At 39.5% G+C, this 18,833-nt stretch overlaps 1 protein-coding gene across 21 annotated transcripts in view; it reads right to left on the reverse strand.

Annotated features, from left to right (window-relative positions):
- mef2d (myocyte enhancer factor 2d) overlaps positions 1-18,833 on the reverse strand; it is a 100,645-nt gene that overhangs the window by 60,847 nt on the left and 20,965 nt on the right. For 17 of the 21 annotated variants that reach the window (XM_079240066.1, XM_079240073.1, XM_079240070.1 and 14 more), the window contains exons 1-3: positions 12,677-12,937; positions 12,328-12,408; positions 3,178-3,566 (exon numbers count right to left, since the gene is read on the reverse strand). In XM_079240066.1, the coding sequence (XP_079096192.1) occupies positions 3,178-3,231 (54 nt within the window). In that variant the 5' untranslated portion in view covers positions 3,232-3,566; positions 12,328-12,408; positions 12,677-12,937. Of the gene's footprint in view, positions 1-3,177; positions 3,567-4,359; positions 4,477-12,327; positions 12,409-12,676; positions 12,938-18,833 lie in introns of those variants that run through there. The other 4 variants (XM_079240078.1, XM_079240077.1, XM_079240074.1 and 1 more) reach the window with 4 other exon arrangements.

Consider the following 18,833-nt stretch of genomic DNA (forward strand, 5'->3'; position numbering starts at 1 on the left):
TTACTCAATCTGCTCAATGGAGCAAAGCCCATTTACCAGTTGACTCATTTTAGATGGATCATTTACCCTTTCATCCTCACTGACAATACCACTGACGTAACAAGAAGGACAGACTTTTTTTTTTCTCTTTCTTGTCTTTTGGGAGGGGGGTGGGGATAAGGCAATACCATACTTTTTATTCTTTATTACTAAAGGCAGTGAGATGTCTGCCCAGTCCCACAATGCACTGCAGTCATTTGAGCCTCATGCAACACAATCCCAGTGAAATACTCTGTTGCACTGTGAAGAAAAAACTGACAATGTTGTTCACACAACATGTCAAAACAAGACACTGGGGTTTGTTCACGTATGAATTCCTGCAAAATCTTAAAATGATTCTTCCAGAGAAATCTGACCAGTTAAACCACCCATTTACTGAAATTTAGTGCTTAAGATTAGATCATGCAGAAGCTTAAGTTATAGCACAAAACCTTCGAGATGTTGTTTGAAAACTTCCGAGATGCAGTGATTGTAATTCCCTTGGCCGACTAAGCAATTCAGATTTTCTGTCTTTCTAAGAACAACGTAAACAAGCACTTCTAATAGAAAAATCCAAATCATCAAGTCTGCTGCAAGACCAGAATTTTTTCTCACTATTTAGAATCTGAAGTGAAAGATGTCAAAGAATGTTCTTTCTGTTCTCTTACAGTAAAAAAAACTTTATGGTGACAATGCATATTTAAGTGAGTGGCTGTTATTGCAGCTCATTACCAGTCATAGCTGATCAAGCTGTAAACTGGCCAGCTGATTGGTGCATCTCGTGCAAGTTTAGCCTTTAGTTGCAAGCCAAAGCGCCTTTAAATGTGAGTATTTAGCTATGCAACAGTCAATATGTGTTTACAAAAGGATGTACAGTAATCTACTCTAAGAACAACAGAAAAACCCATATTGAGACAGGAGGAACAAAGACAAGAAGGAGACATATAGAGTGAAAGCAAAGTAATAATATAAGCCGAAGCGCTCCATCATCCCACTCCGCGTCTCATGTGTAGCATATGATCAGAAGAAATGCAACACATTTTCATGTGCAACTCATCACATGCTGAATCCTTCTTTAAACCCATTCACCGCACTTTCTGACAAACAGGAAAATATTTGATCTGAACTATCTTATCGCTCTGTGCCATTAAGTGATGTACCAGCTTAGCCAATGTAAGATGGTGACAGAAAAACTGACATTCAAGAAAAGAATGGGAATGGATGCTTGACCGTATCACAAGGGACTTGTGTTTGAGTCCAACTTGCAACTGCCTTTCCACCTCTTTACAGAAATTAAGAATTGAATTTATTTGCTTAGAGTTTGGCATTACAACCGACTGATTAAGGTATGGAAAACATTTTAATCAGGCATCAAAATATGCATTACAGTATACTCTGTCACAAGAAGTGTGGATGGCATTTTCCTTACTGCAGTGATAACATGTGTTGACCAAGCATCAATATGGGAAGAGCTGGGAGAGACAACAGGTTGAATAAATCCCATTTCATTATATATAAAATCTATATAAACGCAAAAAGAATCAACTGGTGTTAAACGCCTGCGTTGCGCACAAATCCAGCTTTAGACTGGCATCATACCAGCTGCGTGGCACGGAAAGACATCATTTTCATTTTAGCTTCCATATTAACGGATTAGAGCATGAACACCAGCTGTGTGACAAGTCTCAGTTGCAGCTCAAACCACACTTGACCCCAAATTAGCAACAATACACCTTTCACAGTAGTCTCAGTGTGAAGGCACAATGTTAGATATTGATGGTGTGTGTTGTAATGCAAATCTTTTACATTTCAGACGATGCATGTTACTACAGGGGGAGATTCATGCTTCTATGTTTAATATAGCTAGTAGAAATGTGTGGGATTTAGTTATGTCAGTGTGTTTACAGAATTAAGGCTTCTTGGGTTTCTCCATAACAAAATTGATCACATGGTTTTATGTGATTAAGCAGGATTAATTGCATTTTACATGCAAAACAAATTATGCTAAAGTAGTGTTTAACGAATTTTTATATAAAATTCACTTTATATGACCAAATATTTGGTCATTTTTGTCAAAAAAAAACCCTATGCCTATAAATAAATTATGCACTTTTCAACTGCACAATTTGATTTTTTTTTTACACAGAAGCAGATTGATTTTGCCAGTACATCTCAAAGCAAGCATTTAAGTAATAAAGTCAAATAACCTGATGAAGAAAGATTAAAATTTTAGGATTTATTTATTAAAAGGTGACAAGTCAGCAGGATGAATTTGAAAGCTATGTGAACCTTCCTTCCTTCTAAACACAGAGGGAAGAATGCTTGAATTTCAGCCATCAGGTGTGTTTCTGGCAGTAATGCACAAAAAGCAGGATTATAATCTCAGCTCGTCTCAAATGTGAAGGAGATCAGGATATTTCAAAAGAAAAAAAAGGCCTTAAACGTGCAGAAATTCAGTTAATTTGCGATTCCACATCTTCTCTTAGAACTCTTGTTATGACATCAATTATAAGTAGTAGGAGAAAAAGGGACATTCGATCAGTAACGTGGCAATGACTTTAGTCTTTATTAAAGTAATTCAACAGCTTTTTAAAACTTAAAATCTTAAAGTAAAACCACTGTAAAAATAAATAGTTTTTATCCTTTAAACTTTCATAAGTAGTCCTGGAAAATGACAAAGTGCTGTAACAAGCTTTCATCAAGCACACACTTGTTTTTCCGTGGGAGACAGTGACAGACACCAGTACATGTCTGTCATGAGCACTCCATCCTGATGCTACCAATGGATGAAGCAAGAAGACGCCTCTCTCTCATCAGAACCCCTCCCTTATAACTGTGATTTGTCTGTATGTGTATTCAGAATCAGTGAGGAGTGGATTTCAGACTAAACAAACAGCTTGGATTTGGCCATGCATACACAACCATCAGGAGCAATTTGGTCTTAAATTGTGTCTCTAAAGGAAGCATCAGTTCAGAGATGGAGAATATTATGCTATGAATCCTACAAAGAGCTCTGCACACCATATAACCACCTAATCGGCTGTTCTGCATTTACCTCTGACTGTTAACTGCGGCTGTGGTTCTCTAATTCCTGTCCTGACTGAGTTCAGTTAGAATTTGTTACACATTCAGATGTTAGCTCACAGCACTGGTGCTGACCTGTCTGTTGCGCTCGTCAGTGATCCTCTGAATCTGGATCTTTTTCCTCCCCATTTTTCTGGTGTTACAGCGGGAGGAGCAAGGGGGGAGCGGCAAAGTCTGAGGTCACAGATGGCTGTTGTTTTTTCTTCTTTAAATGTTTAGTTGCTTTCTCTTTGTCCACTTTGTGCACGCCGACTCTGTTTGAAGCACCTGAGCAGAGAGGCTTTCACTGCTATGATGTAAAAAAAAAAAGAAAAAGAAAAAAAAGGGAGGAGGAGGAGAGGAAGAATGGGGTTTTGTGTGCAGCACTGTCCTCAGATCATGGTCCTAGTTTTTGGGGGCAGGTCATCCACACTCAGGCTCCACTGGGATCTTCTGCCCTCCCCTTCACCTCAGCTGGGCAGCTCCTGGAAAACAACACAAAGGCATTCATCAGACTGAAAAGGGCAGAGAGAGGCTTTGTTTGTCTACTGTGACCCAATTTAGCTACTACAAACACTGTCTTCGCCTTGACCCAACATGTAAGACAGAATAAATGACGCAGCAATGCATTTGAGGTGGCATCAAATCAGAGGCATATTCGGCTAAAAGTAAGAGGAGATTGGGATGGAGGGTGGGTGGAGGGAGGACGGGTCACTACATGCAGAGCAAGAGGCCTCAGGGGTCTGTGAGGAGGGAGGCTGTGCTGTGTCAGCTTCATTAGAGGCATCACCGCCACATCACTGATCTGCTGGTCGCCCACGGCAACCGGCTGCCCAGCCTGGGCTGCCTGACACGCTGAATGTGATTCCCCAACAAGAGGCACAACAGAAACAAACCACGAAGTTTGTGGATTCTACACATTTCCCATGTTCCAAAGGCTGTCTTGTCCTATGATGATTCCTCCACGTGAAACTGGGTCTGTGTTTAACATAATTTACATCAGTGTGACAGTCAACACCCCAAGGATGGGAATAATTATCCTTTAAACTACTGTATGTTGAATTGATTTTCCACAGTCTCAGGACAGATTTCTGACATGTTTAGTAAGGCAGGATGAGTGGGCAGAATTCCAAAAGCAACTCTTACTATTCAAATACAGGCTGGCTGATATTATTATGCTTTATTAACTGAACTGAACAGTGACCTAATTTCATGCAACACCAGGAAAGATGAAGAGTGTAAAAATGTGTGTCTAATCCAGTCAACCATCTAACTAACCATGAAATCACGGTGGTCTGAGATGCGTTATGGTGTTTGATCCAAAACAGAAGATGGGTCCATTATGAATTCCAAATTGCAGAAGAGTACGGCAGGGCAACAAATCCCAAAGTGCTTCTGGAAATACATGCAAAGTCATGAATGAATGAGAAGGCAGAAACCCAGGAATGGCAACAGAGGCAAGAACTGTTTTAGGCCCTGTTACTACTATTTGTGGTTCAGCTATAAATAATAGCGCTCTCTATATATACATACAGACTGTGTACACACACACACACACACACACACAAACACACAGAGATTCACACACAGAAACAGTGGTAGCCAAGTGGCAGCATTACAGAACTGAAGCATCTAGAAAGCTGGGAGTACAGGCACAACAGCAGCTCCTCAGTGTTGTTTAAATTATCTCTACCTGGGGGAGCAGCAGCAGAAGAATACCCTCTATTTACATCCATTCTTATAAAACAAAGAGCTTGAAACTGTCTGTCATGAGACTGACATTCCTTTTGTGCTGCTGTGGGTGCTGCACGGCATGCTCGTTTAGAGAAGATGCAATTGGCTTAGCTTTGGCGATGAGCTGCTTATGAATTATGCACTGATGGAGAAGAGTTCGGGGGGGGGGGCGCTGAAGGAAGAGGGTGTTATAAGTGTCATAATTGCTTTGTAAAAAGGCTTGATGGAGAACTGGAGGCTGCCTGAGCCTGGCTCTTACAAGAGAATGTCTACAGTGAGCTGCAGGAGCTGAATGTACTGTATTACTACATTTGTCACTAGTGAGCTTTCAGGGCCTTCAGCGAAATCATTTTCCCAAATATGACATTTAAATCCTTCGCCTCTGTTCACCTCCATCTTGCTCATTTTGAAAGGCACAGGTTTAATGAGAGAATTCAATAAGAGATAATGAAGCCTACCTGGATCACCTTATTAGTGTTCCTTCAGAAAAAAAATGTGGCTATGCTGTTTTTTTTTTGGGGGTTTTTTTTAAATTCAATCACAAAAGATAGAGAATAAAGAGGGCACAGTGAGGGTCTCGCTCCAGTTGTGGTGAAGTTCAAAGGCAGCGAACTGAGGGATTTGTCTTTAGGCTGTGGGCCGATCACACATGAAAAGGCTGCTTTATCTGCCTGGAGTGGTCAAGTCCCGACCTTTTACCCTTCATGCTGCTGCAGTTTGCTTCCCATGTCTGATGTCAGGCAGAATCTCTGCTCTCACATGAGAAGCGGAGGGCCTGGAGTCTGTCTGCTACCTCGCTGAACAGCCGAGAGCGATAAAGAGGCTCTGGACACAGAAAAGATAAATGCTGATAATTAGGAATCTACAAGGGACCCAGATAAGGACCCTGGGGAACACCTTTATGTGTTAAGAGACTTTTTCTTCTTCAGTAGTGCTGAAAAGCCCTATGATTTATTTATTTATTTATTTCTATATTTTTGCATTTTGAAAACAATAAGAGAAATCTTTATTGAAGGAATTCCAAGCCTTTTGGGGAGTTTGCACTGGCATTACAAGCACCGCTGCTACATGCTATTTATTTTAACAGTATTTAGGAGCAGCTACTACAATATCTTGGCTTTGCAAGGTTTGATTAAAAATGAATCACTCAGTGAATAAACTAAGCAAACTCAAGTTGATGCACCTTTGTGATGCCACTTATCTCCCTAATGCAAGATATTTTAAAGCATATTTGTATTAAAACAACAAAAAACCTAAGCTAAATCAGACTGGGGCTAAGTCCAGTGTCTTTGGAAGATCTCTGGTTTTTTATGCAGCACTGAACTGGAAAATATATGTTAAAACTACCCATAAGGATAGTCTTATGGAAAATAACAAAAAAGTAATTGCGAATTTTTTCTTAAACAAAAATAATGGCAACCATGAGTTAAGTATCTGAGCATCATTATGGAAGCAGAAAGACATTAATTATTGTACACATTTGTCTACAAAGCAGAGAGGGAATTTTGGGTCATGACAAGAGAACAGCCCCATCAGAGATTAGTGTGTAAAATAAGAGTTAGGAAACATTACATCAGATGTTTATCCCCGACAACTGTTGCTGTGACTGTAAAGTATTTCAAAGCTTTCATGTCTGCAATGTGGGTGGAAAGCCATAAGCTGCGAAGGCACTGATGTGATTTAAACATTTATTCATGAGGAGAAGTTGAAAGTTTTCTGCAGTAGCACAATTTTCTCGTACAACCACCATCTTCTTCAATCAGACATAAAGAAGTGATTTCAAGTGATTGGGCGATCAGGGGTTAAGTGACTTGCCAAAGGGCACGTCAACCAGATTTTCCCAGCCAGTCGTGGTTTATGAACTACTGACCTCACCCCTGTCAACCTGCCTGGCTGTCCTCCAGGCTGAAGCTGCCCTCGATATTACTGATACATGGCCACCAATGCTTCTGCTACAGGCTGAATGTGTCAGAACCTGCAGGGAAGGAGCACATGGCTGTGACTGAGTCATGACAAGCTGAAAAAAAAAAAAAAAACAGGACCACTTACATGCCACAAAATACAGGAGAAGAGTGTTTGGGCTAGACGTGCTCTGTGTCAACAGGGAATCGTGTTGGCTTGCATGGAAGGGGGCATGTGATGTAATCAGATGATGATCAAGCTCTGCGTGTGAACACCAAAGGCTGACTGATACAGCATAATATTTGACACCATAATCAGAGATAATATGAGCTAAATGCTCCAAATGAGTTCTAAGTAATTTGTTTAACAAATATCTACAGATTTATTTGATTTAACAACTTAGAATATAGTTGTTCTTTGATAAATGACCAAATATGTAATTATTTTAAATCATTTTAGGCCATCTTTGACACGTTATCATAATGATTACTTGGATAAAACCTTGATGCATCAATTTACTAGTCAACCCCAAGTCTGCGCTATCTATTTGTTCACTTGTATCTGTCTGCATGTGTATTTTCCTGCATGTCCATCCTTAGCTGCCCTGGCACATTAAGTGTTACCAGAGCAGCCTGGAACACAGAGATAACAGTCAACGGTAGGGAGCTGGTAGGTGAGGCTTTATTCCTTTCCTCTGCAGTAACAGCCAACTAGTGCCAAAGCTGACCGTAACCAGTCCCACTGCTGATGTCCACAGCATGGTGCCCTAAACTGTGATTATACCAACCTGGGTGAATCAGTGCAAGCAGCTGAGATTTAAAAAGAAAACAATAAGAGAGTTGGTAATCATTCCAAAGCTTATTGTCCCTGACCTAGTTTGAAAGAAAATTACAGAAGCATTCAACTCTTTAATTAGTAAGAAAATGTAATACCTGAAGCTGTAAAAATGTCTTATTCAACAACAAAACACCAGATTTTAAGTCAAGAGCACATAAACCAAAAAGTTGCTCTTGAATCAAAACTGCTATGTAATTTTTGGAACTTTTGGTGAGTAAAAATTAAAATAATGTCAATAAAAATGTGCATATGTTAACTCATATAGGCCATTTAACAAAACAGTAATGGATTCTGATGCAGTTGGATTTGGAACTATGTGGAAACGAGGTCTGTCACTAGCATCTTTGTGTTTCAATAACAAAAAGGTAGATTTAGTTTATACATAGCACAGAGGATTTTTTTCATTCATTCATTCATTATCCTAACTGCTTAGTCCAATTAAGGGTCACGGGGAAGCTGGAGCCTATCCCAGCAGTCTTTGGGCGAAAGGCAGGGCACAGCCTAGAAAGCTCGCCACTGCATCGCAGGGATGTTTTTTTCAAAAACGTAAAATATATATACATCTATATATGTAAGATAAAAAGTGGAGCTCAAGGTTTTAAGATTCAATAAGAAGGCAGAGTGCTTGAATATAGCTGCTGGAGTCATGGCTTCTGGACCAGGCTGTGATGATGACTGATCTCTCTCACATTTGAAGTCAGAGGGATCGATATTTCAACATTTATTCATCACTCACTATTCAATCTAACAGGTCTAACATGATGGACAAAACACGAGATGACAAATAGCGCGCTCAGATGACTTCACCTGAAATCAAATAAACAGGTTACTATGTGCTGTTTTTTCTAAGCCAGGGGTGTCCGAAGCCTGTGTTCGAGGACCGCTGTCTTGCAGTTTTTTTTTGCATGCCCTGCTCCAACACACCTGGCCTACATTAAATGGATCCAACGGCCTATGAAGCTTCCACACAGTGGCTCATTACTTTGAGTCAGGTGTGTTGGAGCAGGGAAGCATGGAAAACCTGCAGGCTTGTGTGCCCAGAGGACCGTATAGCCCTGATCTAACAAAAAAACAGGAAAAGCTGAACAAAAACTTTTATTGAAGAACACAGAGGTCAGGTACCTTAAATATAAGCAAACCTGTTTTCGGTTAGTTTCTGAGCAAAAGGTGTACCCTCCCAATTTAAACAGTTTTGTTTTTTTTAAATGCACCTGCCTAAAACTTGCCCATACAATATGGATGAGAATCATACTTAGCTGTCCAGTTTGAAAATGCAATCGAAAAGTTTTAGATGCAAAGGAAAGAGAAAAGAGCAATGGATTAGTTCCTGTAGGAGCACACAAAAAAATTGCCACTAAGTCTGACAGTGAAGTGTTGGGGGAAAGGTTGGCTTGCAACAGGGATGCTGAAAATCTCTCATTTGACCCGGGAGGCTCGGTTTGCAGCCCAACCTTGAGGATGTTCTGCCAGCACTAGCTGTGCGATATTTACAGCCTGTTGCCTCATGTTCCCGGGCAACCATTGGACACAGTTCCCACCACCCTCGAGCTTCAGGTCACCAAGCAGGCATCTTTGCAAAATCAACAAAACCCAATGGCTGACTGTGGTAGGAGCTTCAGCAGGTGGAGCGATGGAAAGGCACTGTGACACATAGTGGAGGAGGGGAGCTGCTGGCCTTACATCTGAGGCCTGGCTTATGGTGGTGATTGTGCCTGTGCATCAAGGCTGCCAACCCTGGCAGTGGAATAAGATTTTCCCTCCCCCCTTCTTCTTCTAACCAATCATGGGTGAGACTTCGGAGAGGTCTCACCCATGAGGAGAGCTGATGCACTGCAAGGGCAGCACTTCAGAGGTAGTGGTAGTTTGGGGGGGGGGGGGGGGGGGGGGGGGGATATGAGATGGAATGGGAGGGGTGGTAACAAGATCTGTGCCTCTTGGCTCGTGAATCACACCCGCGCTGCTGGGGCGCTATCAATACTACAGCCTGCTTGAGCATATACACACACTTTCAAATATAAAGACAAAGAGATGCACATACAGAAACAGAAGAAAAACACACACCCACACACATAACACAGGGTGCCCTAACTGTCGCTGATCTACTGTATGCATTCATAGCCTTTGGCGGTAATACAACAAAAATACCTTAATGATACCTATAATACACCCTTGCATGTGAATACGCACACACAGACACACAAGTGCACTTTTTGCCCAGAGGCTATAAGCATGTGGAGTAGAGACGACTTGTTGGCAGGCCACATAATACTTCTAATGTGGCTCGTTGTTGACTCTGAGACTGCTTTACAAGCAAGGACTATGTGGTTTGACCTGTCAGGTTACATCACAGCCAAAAGGTGAACATACAGAACATGGTAAAAGCCACACCCAAACCTGAATGATGGGAGCCAATTGGAAAAGCAACCGCAACAATAAGAGGGAACCATTTTCCTGTAAGGGGATGGGCAACTTATGCTACAAAATTGAGCAGAAGCAAAAAGGGCCAAACCACCACCATTTGATCTATGTATACTTAACGCACGTGCACACCACCTCGGAGAATCATGTCTTCCTTTCTTGTTTTTTTTTTTCCCACCAAATTGTCAAAAAACAAAAACATTCAGTTTACAGTTACATGAAAGTCAAGAAAACAGTATCTGAAGCACCTTCTAAATGTGGCATGTCCTATGGGTTCATCTTTTGGTAATGAATTTAACTTTTCAGCACCAACATATGTAGAAAAGCCTGTCAAATTTTAGGAAAAAAACAAACAAAAAAAAAAAAAAATAACCAAACCTTTATTTTTTCTTTTTAATTCAACCTGGGAGGCACTTGCTGCCTGTTGTTGGCAGTGTGATCTGACAAACCATCCTGCAAAAGATCACAAGTTCAACAGCTGCTTGCCCCACCTGTCCCGACCCAGTGCAGAGCTGTAACTGGTGACTATTCTCAACAAGGATCTGAATACTTGAGAAAATAATATTTTCTTTTTAATTTGATCAAAAAAAAATTTCAAACAACATTTTCCTGAACATAACTAGCTTCTTGCCTAACCTTAACAAAACCTGCCTTTTCATAATGCTCTATACATTCACGTGATCTGATTTTTAGCTGTTTATTTTTCTTTTCTAAGTTTATGTAACTGCACTGTACATTTAATATCTTCACCCATAGAAAACCCATGAAAAAAATCCCCACAGGCTGTGGGAGTTTTTATGACAGCCACTTCTACAATTTTCGGTCATTCCTGAACAAGTAAAAACTAAGAATGGTAGTACCTAAAAAAAAGAAAAAAAAAAGACAAAAAGATCTATTACAATATTTGCTGATTATTTTCATACCTTGATTTAGAAAACAAGCTGCTCTGACAGTAACACAGTATCTGAAAAAGTGAGAATACTTTTGAGTCAGTGCTTGGGACTTTGAGATCTTTCTCATAGGACTAACAGTGTTGTGCAGGCTGATGATTTGCAGATTTCCTCCTTCACAGTTTTTTTCCCATGATCTTAAACCTGCTGCAGCACAACAACAAAAGGCCTGTGAGAGACGGAAATGCCCTCTAGACAAAACACTAATGACATCAATGACACTCAAGGAAAAAGGGTGTGGACACCCAAATGAAAGTTTGCCCTCACCAACCAAACATGCTCTCATGAGTGAATCCCCTTACAAAAGCCAGACAAACAAGATCAAGACATATGACTGACACTTAAACCCAGCCGTTTATCAGAAGTGTTATCTGGTTTATTTTCATGAATGCAGGTGGGTGGGAGGAGGAATGCTGCTGTTTTGGTCACAATAATGCCTGTGAATTTATCATAGTTACAAATGTTTTTCTGAGCTTTATCCATCATTAACTATGAAATGTTGGCCCTGCAAGTATGCAGAAGGCATTTGATGATAATAAACACTCCAGACACACACACATAACTGCAATCCTTTAACCTTCCCTGAAGAAAACATTTTTTCCTTTGTGTTTTTTTTCTTTGTTTGTTTGTTGTACAAAGACACAAAATAATCTGACTCAGTCATGACTGTTTTCTTTTGAGTGGTTATTAACAGCCACTGCTCAGAGAGGCATCTTTCAATCTGGCCACAGGAGACACAGCCAGGGTGGTTTTGTTGTCAAGTTACCCCTCAAAACAAGTGTCAAGCAGCTGCTTTGAGACCCACAAGTCTGTCCACTCTATTTTGAAATGGTTTAAAGATGTAGCAAGAAATAAGGCAACTATCAAACTTGTATTAAACTCATGTTAAAAAAAAAACAACAAAATAAGCATTTCAAAAGGAGAAAACCCCAACATTGCAGATTATAAAAGACTCATCAAAATATATAGAGGCAGACATTTTCAAGGTAAACTTGTTACCTCATTGATGCTAAAGGAATACGTCTTAGATGCTGTACTAGGATGGACAACTTTCATTTGACTGACATGCCTTTAAAATCCATAATGCAAAGCAATCATTAAGGTCACAGAATGCCATCAGCTATGCATCTCCAAAGTGTTGTATAAGTGCAGAATTTGAGACTCTTGAGGTAGTTTCAACAGGTGTGAAGGGCATGAGCCTCATGACACATTAATGGTCATCTAAGCTTTCATGTCAGGAAAGAAAGGGGAACAGGTGTGATGTTATGAGTGGCACCAGAACACAAGCCACCATAAATCAACAAACTGCAACCCTGTGCTCTTGATCCTCTTTCCATGGATTTGGGGCAGGGGATGGTGTCAGCTCGGCGGCTGGCGATGTACAACAGGCTACACAGCAAGTCACCTCACACTCCTTGCCTATCTGTCCCATGAAGTCATCACAGGCGCCAGCAGCGCACCCCCACTGATGGTGTCCCGATTTGATCTAAGAAGAAAAGAGTTTTGGGATATTTCTAAGACTACTTAGCTAAATCCAAGCAGAAAGTTAATTTCAGCAGAAAGTTATTTTCAGCTACAGGACAGGGCAATACAAACCCTGACAAAAGAGCCATCAGTTGTGACGTGTTCTCTTGAAGTTATTGCATTGCTTAAATGGTTTTAAATGACTCAGAGTTTATGTCAGTTCAAATCAATTCCATTAGTGGAAACACACACATGCCGACGGCTGCAATGCCTCAATCACTCATTCTTACCGTTAAAAAATAGAGGTGCTATGGCCAAACAGAAAAACAAGCCGTTTTGGTTTCTGGACCGAGGATGGCTAATTTTAGGGGAGAAGGGTGGAAGAAAAAGAGAAAGAGAAAGAAAGAGGGGCTCCAATATTAGATAGTCCAAGTATAGATCAGAGGGATATAGTCCTGAAAAGAAAAAGGGTCCAGCTCAGAGGAGCACATGTGCCACTTTACCATGGACCACCGAGGTGACAACTGTTGGTGGAACGCCTCACTCTGGATGCCCCAAATTACCAGTCTAACTGGACACCCCGCAGCACCCTTCAAGCCCCCTCCTCTGCTGTTGCTGCTTCTCGTCAGACACCCCCCCACCAACACCACCCCCCTTCTACCACATCACAGTCCACCAGTACATTCATCTCCTCCCTCCTCGTCAGTAAACCCCTCCCAGGTCACCCTTTGCCCTAATATGCCTTAAGCAACTGCTACCAATTCATCAGTGTCCATATTGGAGCATGTTGATCACCTCTTTAAAGGACTATTCAGCACTTTAACTTCATATCATGTACTCTTAGGGCTTCTCTGTAATATTTCCATTATATATTAATATATGTAATTATTAACTATGTAAAAAGTTCTTACTATAATTATAAAAATTGTCAAAACTTTGCTAGTTAGTGAATGATAAATATTTCAGAAAACTTTAAACTTAAATAAAATGGTCAAAACCCACAATGATTTTAATAACCAATGACTGGTTATAGTTTGTGTTTATATCTTTTTTAAAACTTCTCAAATGGTAAATAGATGGTGCCTTAGTTTGTTTTGGTTTAGGACTGCTGAATGGAACTTGTAAGGAGTGCATATGCATATGTGCCTGGCACGAGTGAGGAAGTCAATAGCTGCCTGGCGAAGGTTGTCACTTCCACAACGCACACAAATCTGTCGCCCATGCACATGTGTGAGTGTACATCATCCATTTAGATCATGAGCTGCTGGCAGCAGGAGGGCAGCTGCTTACATACCTTTTGTTCCACCGGACCTTTAGAAGCCCCGTCCGACTCAATGCACTAAATCTTTACATGCGGATACACAGACAGCGCCACCACACACATATCTACTTGCATGCTCAGCTGTCGGAGAGTTTAACACACCAGTAATGTCTCGTGCCGTTCAGCTACAACTTTTAACATTCAATTTTTTTTAAATAACACCAGTGCTGTCAAACTTCAGCAGCTATGCCACCACATTTCCACCTCCCTGTCAGCTCCGATGAAGTTGGCTGTTGACACTTTTGATCTATGTCCAAAGCAATGGAAATCAAAAGTAAAATTCGTGGATCTGAACTTTCTGAAATCCGTTAGATGAGCGTGGATAGGACTGTAAAACGAGAGACTGACTTTCTGGGACTGTTTGCGACAGCGACTCTGCTTCCCAAGAAATGAATCTCAGCCTGAGCCCTTTCACGACCTTGAAATCTCTGAGGGGGCCTGAAGGGTGTGGGAAATGGGAGGCCAGGAGTCTGCTAAACAGTTGTGTCATTGAGTTTCCACACAACACAGTGAATGAATGTATGGGTACAGGCACGTATGTGCCCAGAGCGTGGTTATTTAAATAAGGGCAGAAAATTCCAAAGGCCAATTTCATTTTGAAACAGTAACTTATATGGATAAATCTTGTAGGAGAGCGGGGAAGGGACTTCTCTACATCTATCTGGAGCAAGAAATCTGCCCATGGAAAAAAATATACAAGTCAAATAAACACAACAATCCTAATGTCAGAACACAGGAAGCATAAGTGCTCAGATGGTCTTATCTCTCTATCCCTTTTCCAGGTTTTCCCTCTCCTTGCTATCCACATTTGTCATCCGCGTTCATGACTGCCTGGGGCCGACCATGTTTAACACACGATTTTGGCCCAAAGCCTAAAATGGGGATCTATGAGGCTACCTCCGCTCTTCCTGACAGAAACACAAGTGCTGGCCAAGACTGTGTGGTGTTCGCTACATGTGGTGGGAATCCGGCACTGAGGAGAGGTGGGGGAGGCACAAACACTGAGCAAAAAGGATATCTATTCTCTCTTCTTTAACAGAGAGGAAGCAGCTCCTTTGCCCACAGGCAAGTGTATTTATGTTGAAAGGAAACACCAAAGCACATAAGCTACATTTCTCGCAGTGATAAACATCCATCCATGTAGCTGCAAATCCTTGAGAACGGTAGTGGCTCAGGCAAAAAAGATTATTTTTGTGTATTCCATGTGAAAGGTGTGCCATCTAACTGATGTGCCGTGACAAAGACAAACTCAAGAGGTTTTGTGGAAGACAAGCTTATTTGGTACTTTGTCTTTGTACCAAATGACTAATAGGTTAGTGAATAAACATGATATGCTTTCAAGGGTTTGACAGTGAATACGGTGATTATGCAAATCTGCCTTCCTTCAGAGGATGGGGTAAATTAAAAAAAAAAAAGACAAAGGTTTTCTTTGGTGTGGCACCACAGCAAGCTTTTCTCTTGTGTGTGACCTACATTATTGAGGAATTTTTCAGGTTTTTGTCACCCTCTTGACAAATCTTCCAGTATAATAAAGCTAAGCAGAAGAAAATCTCAAATGGAAAATGCATCAACACAAGGATGCTTCGTCATTTCACGGCATGTATGCTCACATCAAAAGCAATCCATTTATATTAGAAATCTAGTGAATTGTTCCACAATTACTTTGCTAAATTAAACCAATTCACCAACATGTTGTTCACCCACTGCCTTCATTTGATCTCTGACTGATAAAGAGCAATGTCTATGATGAGCAAGGTTCTTGTTTCAGCTTGTTTAAGGGTAGAAAGATTAGAAGCAGCAAGTTTCTTATGTTTGATTGTTTTTTTTTTTCCTTATTAACGAGGAACGTGTGAGATATACATATATATATATATATATATATATATATATATATATATATATATATATATATATATATATATATACATACATATATATATATATATATATATATATATATCTCAATATATATCAATATATATACATATATATATATATATATATATATATATATATATATATATATATATCAACATATATACATATATATATACATATATATACATATATACATATATATACATATATACACATATACACATATATACATATATATATCAATATATATCAATATATATATATATATATATATATATATATATATATATCAATATATATACATATATATATATATATCAATATATATACATATATATATATATATCAATATATATACATATATATATATATATCAATATATATACATATATATATATATCAATATATATACATATACATATACATATATCAATATATATACATATACATATATATATACATATACATATACATATATATACATATACATATATATATATATATACATATATATATATATATATATATATATATATATATATATATATATATATATATATATATATATATATATATATGCATGCACTTACTGGACACTTTATTAGCTCCATTTAGTAGTACCACACTGGACCTCCCTCTACCATTTTGAGCCATATTGACATGACAGGATCACACAGTTGCTGCAGATCCATCACGTCCCAATAATGCTCAACTGGATTGAGATCTGGTGACAGTGAAGACCACTAGAGTACAGTGAAGTCATTTTCATGATTAAGAAACCAGCCTGAGATGATTGACGCTTTGTGACATGGTGAAATGTCCTGTTTGAAGTAGCCATCAGAAGATGGTGCACTGTAGTCACGAAGAAATGGATATGGTTAGGAACAATGAAATAATGCTCAGTTGACCTAAGGGGTCCAAAGTTTGCCTAGAAGATAGCCCCCACATTATTACATAACTAGCCTGAACTGTTGGAGCAAGGCAGGATATAGCCATACATTCATATTATTTATGCCAAATTCTAACCCAGTCAGGTGAATGTTGCAGATTATCAAATCAGGCAATGATTTTCCAAATTTATGGTATTTAATTTTGGTAAGCCTGTGTGATTTGCACCTGTTCCCACTGTGATCTTCTCCTGCTGTAGCCCATTTACTCCAAGGTTCAAAGCAAGATGGTATTCTGCATTGCATTGCATGGCTACTTGATTAACTGTAACATTCTTACATGACAAACCAGTCTGCCCATTCTCTTCTGACCTTTGACATCAACAGCAAATGTTCTTTTAGCCTGCTACATATTTTCTATTTTTTGGACCATCCCGTGTAAACCCCAGAGGTAGTTTTGTGTGAAAATCCCAGTAGATCAGCAGTTTCTGAAATATTCAGATGAGCCCATCTGGCGCCAATAACCATGCCATCTTCGAAACCAGTTAAACATACAGTTTATTTGTCATGCTTGGAGTCTCCATACGTCATCAAAATCCTTTGGACCAATTAACTGGGGAGAAAGTGTGTTTGTTCACAGGCATAAGCATTTTAAGATGTGGCTATGACAGACCTGTTTTTAAACATGGATTACAAAATGTTCCCATAATAGATCAGTTCCCATAGCTGTTCATTAGCAGCAACAAATGTTCGTTTTTTTGTTGTTCTTGTTTGTGTGGTTTAGGGTTTTTATTAGAACAGATAATTATCGTCTCAAATAATTCATTGATTTTTTTTTGGCCTCCCCCACACAGCCTAACTTTACCTTCAGATAAATTGCTTCGAAAGTGAACTGGCCAACAGTCCAAACTCTTAATAAAAAAAGCACAGTCTGAATTTTAGTCACTCGTATATCAATCAATATAGGAGAAAAAAGCTTAAAAGTAATTTTCAGTTACTTAGTTTGATGTTTTTAATTGTAGTGTTAAGCATACAATTTCTAACTAACACCAAAGCTACTTTAAACAAGGAACAAAATTTAAGCTGCATCAAGTTGCTCTTTGAAGTATAAAAGTCATAGTATCTATAAGACACAGCCAATCAACTATGCTTATGTATGTTTCCATATAAATATCTACATCGCAGCCACTAAACTTGCCAAAAATCATAGTTCTTCCTTGAAACCCTTTATGGTTTTTTAAACTACAGCAGTGAGCAGCATTGTGCTCGTCTCTGTCTCGTCTAGTCTAAGGAAATTTGGTATCTCCCAGTCCCTGAAGCTGTCACAACTAAAGGCTAAAGGTCAAGAGCAGCAAGACGAGTCCTAACAGACGCAGCAACCTGTTCCCTTCAACTGTCTGCTTCACTCAGCTGCCACCACAAAGGCTCCAGCCATCCTCCTCCCCCCCCAGCTCCAAGGCTTCCGCTCATGCAGGCTGTCACTGTCTGTTCATCCTTCTCTCATTTTTCAAAATGTTGAACTCTATCATTCCATTTCGCTATCATTAAAATTAGATTAAAGCTGACCTCATGCACAAACCAAGTAGCTTTAGACTGAATGCATACAGTCCAGGACAACTTTTCACTGCATCAGTTTGTCAGTGAGCTTTTCTCTCTGCCCAGAGAGGTGAAGTAAAACAGGAGGCATACGTCTTCCTACATTATATTTTAATCCATCAAGCAAATTAAAGCCATAAATCACTCAACACCTGTGACTCCCACGCCAACATATCGGCTGGAGAGTAAAGAGACAGCAGACATAAAGCTTACGGCCGGAAAGACAAGAGCAGATGTCTGGAATTAAATGTTCATCAATGTTTATTTCAAAGAGCTGTCTAAATTTAGATGTTTTAAGGAGGAAAGTAATCTATTAAACAGGCATTCTATGTAACAAAATATCTTTATTAACTCCTAAAGTTATCTGACTCAAACCTCTGGTGATCAATACTATCAGTTGCTTAGAGATTTGGGAGTTTGAGCTTATTATACTTCTGCCACCGCTGTAAATTGCTGTGGATATACATGCACCAGCTGACTGAACAGGTTTGTTTGAAACACTTTTGGAAAACTCCTTCTAGGGCAAAAATAAGAGCCAGCTTGTTGGATAGAGACAGATGAGAATGGAAAAGAAGTGGGCTTATGAATAACAAAAAAATTATATATATTGTTTGAAAAAAATCTAATTAAAATGGCCTAGTGAAGGGTCACAACATTTTTGTTTACCAAAATACCATCACATTACACAACCCTTTAACCAAAAATGAAAAACTCCCAACTTTGGCTGATAAATTAGCCCAGACATTAGATGTGCTCTTTGGCTCT

This window comes from Telmatherina bonti (assembly GCF_933228915.1).
Source record: "Telmatherina bonti genome assembly, chromosome: 5".
Classification (NCBI taxonomy): Eukaryota; Metazoa; Chordata; class Actinopteri; order Atheriniformes; family Telmatherinidae; genus Telmatherina; species Telmatherina bonti.